Source organism: Mesoplodon mirus (genome assembly GCF_964341445.2).
Source record: "Mesoplodon mirus genome assembly, chromosome: 2".
In the NCBI taxonomy this organism is placed as follows: domain Eukaryota; kingdom Metazoa; phylum Chordata; class Mammalia; order Artiodactyla; family Ziphiidae; genus Mesoplodon; species Mesoplodon mirus.
In genome coordinates this window covers 204,216,142-204,225,162 of record NC_138977.1, presented here as the reverse complement: position 1 = coordinate 204,225,162, position 9,021 = coordinate 204,216,142, and the positions used below count along the sequence as shown (strand labels likewise).

The following is a 9,021-nucleotide window of genomic DNA, read 5'->3' as shown; positions in this document are numbered from 1 at the left end:
AGGAATGTACAGGCTTTCGGAGGAGACATTAAAGATCACATGGACGGTTTCTCCCCTCCTTAAACCTAGGGACAGAGTCTCTGCTCTGGGTCCAGGAGCCCTTTTCTTTCCAGAAACAACCCCAGCCTACTCCTGTCTCCCGGAACCACCTAAGCACAGAATCTCGCTATTCTGTTTTCTTTGGGGCAAGAACTTCACCCTGACCCTGGGTCCTTCCAGGCTAGTCAGATGAGGAGGATTAGATAAGCAACCTGCCCCCAGTCTCCAAGGAGAAAGGGGAAGGGGTGTGGCCTGGGCCACCCTGGGATAGTCAGCCTGACTCCAGACCCTCCCAGCTCCCTTGCTCTGACTGCCAGAGGGACTGAGGGCCCCAGACAGGACCTGCCCCACTGCTGAGGAGGGGCGGGGCGGGGTGGGGGGGCAGCCATAGTTCAGCAGGAGGTCACAGAGGAAGGAGGAGTGACCTCCCCCTGGGGCAGGTCCCACAGATACAGCTGCATCTCAAAGAGGACAGGGAGGGGAGCTAAGAGACCCTTCACAGGAGCCGACTCCTTCTGCCCCCTACCCTCTTGTGGTGCCTCCAGGACCTCTGCAGAACCCCCTCAGTGCTACAGCTCCATCCTGAGGACCAGAAGAAAAGGGCCCTGCCATTCCCCAGGAAACACAAGCAGGCCTAGTAGGAAGGGAAACAATGCGTGAGGGCCCAGAGCAGTCCTGCGGCTTCCTGGACCCTGCCTGGGTGTAGACCTACTCCTGCCCGCCTCTAAGGCCCCAGGCTGTTGCCCTCTCCCCCTCTAGCACCAGGCTCTGCTCTGCCACACCAGGCCCTGGAGAGAGAGGAGCTGGGTGATCCAGGGAAGGAAGATCCACCTGCCTCCTCACCCAGGTCAGGCCCAGAGGACTTAACAGGAAGGGTAGGCTGGCCTCTGTGTCACCCAGTGGGCCAGTTCTGAGGCTGCCCCTCCATCCTCCCCCCAGGCCCTGGATTAGGAGGTTGAAGTTAGGTGCCTGGTGAGGGGAGTGCTGTCTCTTGCTCTCGCTGAAAGGGGCGTAAGGACCTTGCATGAGCCTCTCCAGCCCCCCAGAATGGCAGCTGGGTCTGTGGTCCTCCTGCAGCCCACACTGGACCTGAGGGGCCGTGGGCTCCTGCCTCGTATAGCTGGCAAACAGCATGGGGGAGCCCCTTCTTCTCGGAAGCTTCAGCCACAGGGACCTGAAGAAGGCCCACCTTCCCAAGGGAAAAGGGGTTTTTGGTGAGAGGTGGGTAGGAAAATGAAGCGGAAGAGAGGGTCTTGACCCACACACTCATCTCCCCAGACTGTGTTCTACCTCCTACCCCCCTGACCTTACAGGAATTCAAGACCAGTGAAAGAGAGCCTGTACCTGTGAGGTCATTTCTGCATGGCTGAAGAGTCACAGGCTGTGTGATCCTGCTTCCCTGGCACCCTCTCCACTCCCAACATCAGTCTTCGGGGCCTTTCCACATCCTGGCTTCTTCTAAGTGGCTGAGTCCAACCCACCCCCTCTGGCAGGGCCCCTTTCTTTCTTCTCCCCTACTCCAGGCAGCCAGAAAGGAGCACAAGACCCAGGCACTTCTGCAAATACGTTTAATGCACTTAGATTACACAGAGGAAGAGGGGGCAAGAAGGAGACGACATCTAAGTGAGTCACCCAAAAATTCTTACAAAAGTCCCAGGCTGGCTGCAGCCCCCAGGAACCGAGTCACCATTGACATTAGAAATTAATATAAAATTTTACAAAAGTCTGCTCATTGCAGCATTCAGGTACTTGTACAAAAGGAGGGCTCTTTCTACAGGGCTCCTGACTTACAACAGGGACCCAGGTACCTCACCTGGCACAGGGACCTGGAAGCCAGAGAGGAAAGACAACCAGATAAAAAAATACAGTCAAGGGAATTCTCTCCTGATCTGCCCCATAGGGGCCGACCTTCAGGTTTTTTCCCTGCTCTCAACTCAATCTCAAAACCCAGTCTCAAGACCCTGTGTTTATTTTTTTAAATAAACTCTCCCTAAGGCTTCCCAGCCCCTGCCCTGAAGCCTCACCTTGGGAAGTGAAGGGCAGGAAGAGGCACCAGCTCCTCGGCCAGACCTGAGACCTTGCAAGAGCCTCTCCAGCCCCACAGAATGGCAGCTGGGTCTATGGTCCTCCTGCAGCCCACACTGGACCTGAGGAGCCGTGGGCGTCTGCCTCGTGTAGCTGGCAAACAGCATAGGGGAGTCCCTTCTTCTTGGAAGCTTCAGCCACGGGGACCTGGAGGGACGGGGTAGGATGAGGCAAGTTTCGAGGAAGCCTGTGGAAGAGGCAGATTTAGGGAGGGAGGCTTCTTACCTCCCCAACTTACTATGAGGTCAGGGCTCCCAAAGAGCTACAGGGAGGGAAAGAAGGGGCCCATCTAGTGAGCGCCCATCATATGCCAAGTACTGTGCTGGGCATGCCCCATGGTCAGCCTCGCTTCATCCCCAGTGAGGGTCCCCTCTCACCAGCCAGAAGCTCAGTGGAGGGCCCCCTCGCTGAGAAACCTCTGGAAGGCACCACCGCCTAAGGGAAAGGAGGTCTGGGCAGAGATGGCGAATGTTCTACCGCTCCCCCAGAGCCCATGCACTGTAGGGAAAGGAGATGGAGGCTGGTCCCAGCCGAATTTTGGAGGTTCCCCACACTGACAGGGCAGGAAGGGGCCACAGGCTTCACAGGCTCATCATCTCGGAGCTCCCCTGCTTCCCTTCTGCCTCCCACACTGACAACAAAACTTAGCTCAGAAAATAGCCCCTCCCCCCAAGCCAAACCAGGCAGGTAGAGGCAGGTCCCCAGAAAGAAAGAATCTGTGGAGAGGCAGGTCAGGATGGCAAGCAGGGAGGCAAGCCAATGGCACCTCTTTGGCCATGAAATGTCTGAAGACAAGAGCTTTAAAGGCAGGGATGCTGTGGGGGGTGAAGGCCAGGAAACGTCCTTCTGGAAAAAGTCCTCAGAGCAGAAGGCACAGCTGCTGCCAACATCAGGTCCAGAGGGGCTTCCATCTTCGGCGCTTGTGTGTGGGGGGGGGGCGTCTCTCCCAAATGCCAGGCTGATCCGCCGTGAAGCGCTGAGTTTGATGGGGTTAACCAGGCAGCCCTGCTGGTGTATGCAGAGAAGGAACCAGACCCGAGTGGCCCCTTGGAAGTTCAACAGCCTGGCCACTACCCTCATGGCCCCTGGAGGCAGCTCTTTGGCTAGACTGCTCATCAGAGGCGTCCTGCACCCCGTGGGCCTCCTTGGCACTCCCGGTGGTGCCTGTGTGTGTGGTGGCTGCAGACAGGGACAGGGCACGGGCCTGCGTGCTCCATGACAGACAAAAGGACTTTGCTTTGGAAAGGCCTGAAGGGTGATCTCAAAATAGCCGTCCCTGGAGCTGGGGGTAAGAGGGCACGAAAGGGGTTTGCTGATTCCAGGTCGAAAGTGGGAGAAAACCCAAGAAGAACCCCAAAACCATGGGCCAGAGATAGGTTGGCTATGAGACAGGAAGACCACGAGATCTGCAATACTGGGGTGAGGGACCAAGGACCGCGAGAGGCCAGGATGCAGGAAAGGAGACAGGACTAGGGGTAGAGAATGAAGGATGAGAAATGAATGGATGCAGGGAGGGCGGGAGGGCGGGGGAGTGCAGCGTTTGCAAAACCAAAATGAAAGACATGTTGAGAGGTTGATTTTTCTGTTTTTAATAAGCCAGAGTCCTGCAGCCTGGAGGTTGGGAGGCCCAGGGGATGAGGAAATGGGATGGGAGTGGCAGAGAGCTGGAGACCCAGGCCCTGAGTGGCAGGTGGGGATGGTCTGTGAAGCGCTGGGCTTCGCCCTCTCTCAGGCACGCCTGGTTGGGAGGAAAACGCCTGGAAGGTGAGGCCGCGGTCACCAAGTCTCGGAGGTCCTGATGATCCTTGAACTTTGTGGGGACCCAGTCCAGCTGGGAACCAGCAGCAGCCCTTCCTGGCCCCAGCTAAACTGGGCTCAAGGCTGCATGGGGGAGTACCTCGGCTCCACCAGGCCCAGCTGGGAAGAAACGCCTCTCTGCGAAGCTGGCTCCTCCAGGGCCCCGGACTGGCAGGCGAACACTGACACCTTCTCTGGTGGCAGCTCAGGGGGAGACGGCCCCAGGCCCTTGTCTGAGAGAATGAGAAAATTCAAGTGGAAATAAAGTTCTGTTTAAAAAACATTATATAGATGGCTTCTGGACATCTTTGAAGAGCAATAAAATACCATCCGGTTTCTACAAAATAAAATAAGGAGGAAGAAGACCAAACACGATCGAAGGAATCGTTCCATGGCCAGAGGAGCTTGACTAACAAAGGCTCCCCAGAGTTGAGCTGGGCAGCGCAGGCGACCACTCCGCCTCCCTCCTGCTGGGCTGTGTGGCAGAGGGTAGGTGAGAACCAGGCCTGTCTCCACCTAGGAGCACATCAGAGGTCCGGAGGCACATCTCAAAACGGAACCTGTGGCAGTGGCAGGAGGGGAAGGTTGGCATTTGCCCAACTGTGGCCCACCGGGGCCAGGGCCTGGTCACATGGCTTGGCCGGCTGCCGGGGGAAGCCCCCGAGCTGCAGGTGATGTGGGGGGGGGGGCCTGCGGCCTGTGCGTGGCATCCCAGCGGGCTACGGGCGCAGTGGCTGCGTGGTCATCCTCACACTTGTCCTTTTCTTTGTGGGAGTCTCGTTTACGCAGTTGTTACACTGGAGTCACCGGGGAGCAGCTGGGCTCTCCCTTGGCCCCTGCAGGGCCCAGCCCAGGCTAGTGCAGCGGACTGTCAAAGACCACGTCAGGTAGGATGGAGACTTTGAGCTTCTTTTCGGGCCAGCTGTACTCTTTGGGAAGTTTGAACTGTGGAGGGGGAACAAGCACAGAGCCAGAGTATACATGGTTAGCAGAACCCACTGTCTTCTTCCCACGCTGCCTAGAGAGAGGCCAGGACCCTCACCGAGGCCCTGTCCCCTGGGTGCTGGGGGCAAGACAGGCCACCGGTTGCCTGGCTTCAGTCACCAATGCTAGACCCAGGTGGGCGGCTGGGGTCAAGCTGCTGGAGTTCGCTGACCCCTCCTTTCCCCTTGCCCTGCCAATAATTAACTGGGGTTGGAGGAGGCTTGTTTTCTAACTCTTTCTTGACTGTGCTGACCTCCCTCCAGCTCACTTCCTTGGTTCCGCCTCAAGCATGTAAGGAATCTGCTCCCTGAGGCCCAGGGGCTAGAGGATGGGGGGCAGGGGAGGGTGCAGATGCTACAGGGAAGTGGCTTGAGGTCTGGAACTCTGCGGCCCTGTCCCTGCCATGGCTTCTTTCTGAGGCTCGTGGGGAAGAACGCTGGAACTGGCCCTCTGTAGCCTTTGCCAAAGGGTCCCCAGGGAAGGAGGTCCTGGCTCAGCCTCGGTGGGTGCCGAGAAGCAAGGCTAGTGTGGCTTAAGGTGATTTCTTGGGCCTGGTGCATTCTCGAGAGGAGTAAACCCCCATCCTGCTCCCCCTTGTTCATTCTCACCTGCTTCCCAGGGTTACCAGCCTGAGTGAGGTGCCAGCAGTGGCCAAGGAGAGCCCAAGGTCTTCCTACCCGACTCCCGGAATCACTGACTTGCCTACAGTTGTGTTTCTCGAGCTTCTGGTAGGGGTAGGGGAAGAGGCTGACCTATCTTATTCCTTCTGTATGCTAGGACCCTGCATGGGTCCTATGGTGCTCATAGATGCTCCCCGATTTAGGAGCAGGGTGTGCCTTTTATGACTCCCGCTGCCCCGGGGGCCAGGCAAGAAGACAGGCCAGGCTGGGAAGGAGGGAAGAGCGGGGCCTTCAGCCTGCCTAGAGCTGGTGCTGGCAGTGATGCGCCTGACACTTCCTGGCTGGCTCCCTCTCCCTCCCTCTGATGGGGGACTGTCCAAGCCAGGACCAAAGTGGAGAGTAGGGCAGGGTGTGGGGACAGCCTCTGGACAAGAAAGAAAAAAAAAAGTCATTTTTAGTGACCTACTTTCCTAAGCTCCTCCTGGCTCCTGTCCCTCCTGCCTGGACTACCCCCCTTCCACCCCCTCAGCACCCGAACTGAAAGCAGCAGTCTGGCATGGTGCCATCCCTGTGCGACATGGCCTCTCCGGAAGCACTTCTGGGCAGCTGGCTCTGGTCTGACTGAATGGGAGCCAGGCTTCAGGGACCAGTGACTTGCAGGGCTTGACTGGCTGGCACAGACTGGGTACTTGGTGACTTCTGAATGTATAAATGAGTTAATTTATCAAGCCACATCCCAGAGGAGAGAGAAGACACTATCCCATTGGGGGTGACCTCAGGCTCTGAGGAGTTCCTGTTCACCTGGAGACCTGGACGGACCAGTCCTGCCCTGTGCACTGTCCTCCACCCCGTGGACGTCTGTCGGTGGCCTCCGTGTCCTGGCTGACTCGGCCCTGGAAGCCCCGGCAACTGGAAGCTCCAGGCCTGGCTGAAAGCTGGCTCCTGCCTGGCTTCGCTCTAGCTTGGAAGCCTGGCCCCTGGGAGGTGAAGGAGCTCTCCCCCAAACACACTTCCTGGCACAAAGGGAGAAGGAAGGGTCTGTCTCTGCCCCGGGGCAGGGGAGGGCCCAGAAGAGGAGCCGGAGGACAGCCAGCTTGCTAACGTTCCATTAACCGATCGGGCAGGGCACCGAGGCCAGGAAGGCTCAACCCGCTGGGGTGCTGCTCGGTAGGAGGCCAGGGGAGGGGAAGGGACTTTCCAGGATGAGGTAAATCCCCACGAGTGAGGATACAGGGAACAGGGAAGAAGAACAGAGGGGATTATGGGCTCCATTCCTATACCCAGCAGAACAGCCAGGGAAAGCACAGGCCCCCACCTGGCCCGCCGGCTCGGCTAGGGCGGGAAGAGGTGGACCAGAGGGGAGAGCTCATGGCCAGAGAAGGGAGGAAGGAGAGTGGCTCCTGGGTGGCCTGAGGCAAGAGCCGGAGTCCCTCGCTGCCCACCAGAACTCTCCCGTGGAATGTTCTCTGGCAGCAGGCGTGGGCTTTCTGTTCAGAACCTGCCAGGGAACAGCAGGGGCTGAGGAGGACTCTGTGCTCCTCAATGAGGAGCCTGAAGGCCCTGGCTGCCTCTTCAATGAGGTTCTCAGGAGCTGGCAATTCAGACAATTTGCTGGGTGTCCTTACAAGGGCTGGCAGTGGGGTAGGGGGTGGTTCAGGGAAGAGAAATAAAGCCATTTAACATCTCCTTTCCAGCCTATCTCCACACGTCAGAGAGAGAGACACACACACACACACTCCGGGACCGGAACCTGCCGTCAGAGAGAATCAAACAGCTTACTTCCTCTGGAGAAGTCAAATCTTCCAAGTCCTCCAACATTTTCTCTACAAACTCTTCAGTCAACAGAATCTGGGAAGAAGGCACAAGACAGGCTTTTATTATTTGTTTTAAATATACGGTCTTTTTGCTAACTGCCAAACTATGGACCTTTCTTCAGGCCATTAAGGAGCTATGAGGCCACTGCGATGTGTTCTAGGGACACAGGGAAGGGCCTGAGGCCTATCCCCGACTGTCACCCACACGCCCACCACCACCTGCCTACCACATCAGAGGGACGGGGGCAGAGGAGGAAGGACATCAGAGGACAATGGGAAGCGGGGCGGGGGAGGCGCATCTAGAGAGATGGCGGCGCTGGTCCCAGAAGGGACACGAGAACGGGTGGGGAGGAACCCCTATTTTGGCAGTTCGGGCTTCCTGTGCGCTGCAGTATGGTAGAGGGGAGACAGAAGAGCCGAGGGGCAGAGAAGAGAGATTCCAACACTGTCCTTGCCCAACCAGGTTCACTTGGTAGGACAGAAGGGATCTGTCTGGATTTGGAATACAAGCCTCGTCTGGAATCTGGAAATGCCCCGGAAGGTACATCCAAGAACGTCTGAGCTGCAGAATTTGGAGATTGTACACCAACCTCTCTCATTTTACAGAAGGGAAAGGGACTCCTTAACTCCCACTTCCATCCGTGGCCTCCACCTCCTCTCAGACTGGAAGCTCCCAAACCCCTGCCCTGCTGGCCCCATTCAGCCACTGAGTTCTTCAAGCTTTCCTTTAAGAAACCTCTTCTCCAGGGCATCTCCCAGCTATCCCACTTTGCTGCTCTAGTCTGGTGTCTTGTGGCTTCACGCTTTGACGTAGAGGACAGCCTGGTCCCACTATGCGGCAGGCACAACCACCACCCTCACCCCCCTAAAGCAGTTTTCACAGTTAGCAGCAATGCTCAAGGGTACCCAGGGCTTCCTCAGCCTGGTGGGCCGTCTTCTCGACTGGCTCCTCTGCCCAGCCTGACCCCTTCCGCTACCCCTCTACCCCCGTGCTGGTCAACGGGGCCCCCTGACCTCGGCAGCAGACCCTTCTGTCCCCCGGACTGTGGCTCTCCCCGCCTCGTTCTGCCTTCTCCAGCAGCCTGTGAACGCCCGGGGTGGGGGTGGGGGGACGGAGGAAGAGAACAATGAGTGGAAGACCAAGGTGAGGGGCTCCTCTGAGGAAAAGTCCCCTATGACAAGGAGGAGGATCCAGGACTTGAGAAAATACCCATCAGGTTTCCCCTGGGAGTTGTCCACTCTGATGAGAACTTAAGTTTCAACATCTGGAATAGAGTCAGCTTGTGAGATCAAGTGAAATGGCAGAGAAAGGAAGGCGAGCAAGCAGGATCACTGGGCACCTCACAGGACGGAGGGCTCCGAAGGAAGGAAGTTGATGGGCTGGAGGTGTGAGCAAGGAATGAGAAAACTACCCCAAGTGAGCGGGTAAAACACCACCACATCAGGCACCGTGCTCACTGCTCATATATCTTATCGCCTTCCAGATGAGGAAACTGAGACACAGATAGGTTATGTGATTTGCCCAATGTCACGTGGCTGGTGAGCAGCTGAGACAAGATCAGGTACCGGTCTTGTCTGGACTCTAAAGTGAGTGCCCAAAGCACAGCTTCCAAATCCTGAGGTCTTACCCTCATTTACTGATCCTTCCACTCGTCTGCCCATCCATCTATTTGATTCCATAA

General features: G+C 57.3%; 1 protein-coding gene across 3 annotated transcripts in view; it reads right to left on the bottom strand.

Annotated features, from left to right (window-relative positions):
- Positions 1-1,593: 1,593 nt before the first annotated feature.
- SUFU (SUFU negative regulator of hedgehog signaling) overlaps positions 1,594-9,021 on the bottom strand; it is a 112,417-nt gene continuing 104,989 nt past the window's right edge. For 2 of the 3 annotated variants that reach the window (XM_082601500.1, XM_082601501.1), the window contains exons 11-12: positions 7,305-7,373; positions 1,594-4,866 (exon numbers count right to left, since the gene is read on the bottom strand). In XM_082601500.1, the coding sequence (XP_082457626.1) occupies positions 4,777-4,866; positions 7,305-7,373 (159 nt within the window). In that variant the 3' untranslated portion in view covers positions 1,594-4,776. The remainder of the gene's footprint in view (positions 4,867-7,304; positions 7,374-9,021) is intronic. The other variant, XR_014291610.1, reaches the window with a different exon arrangement.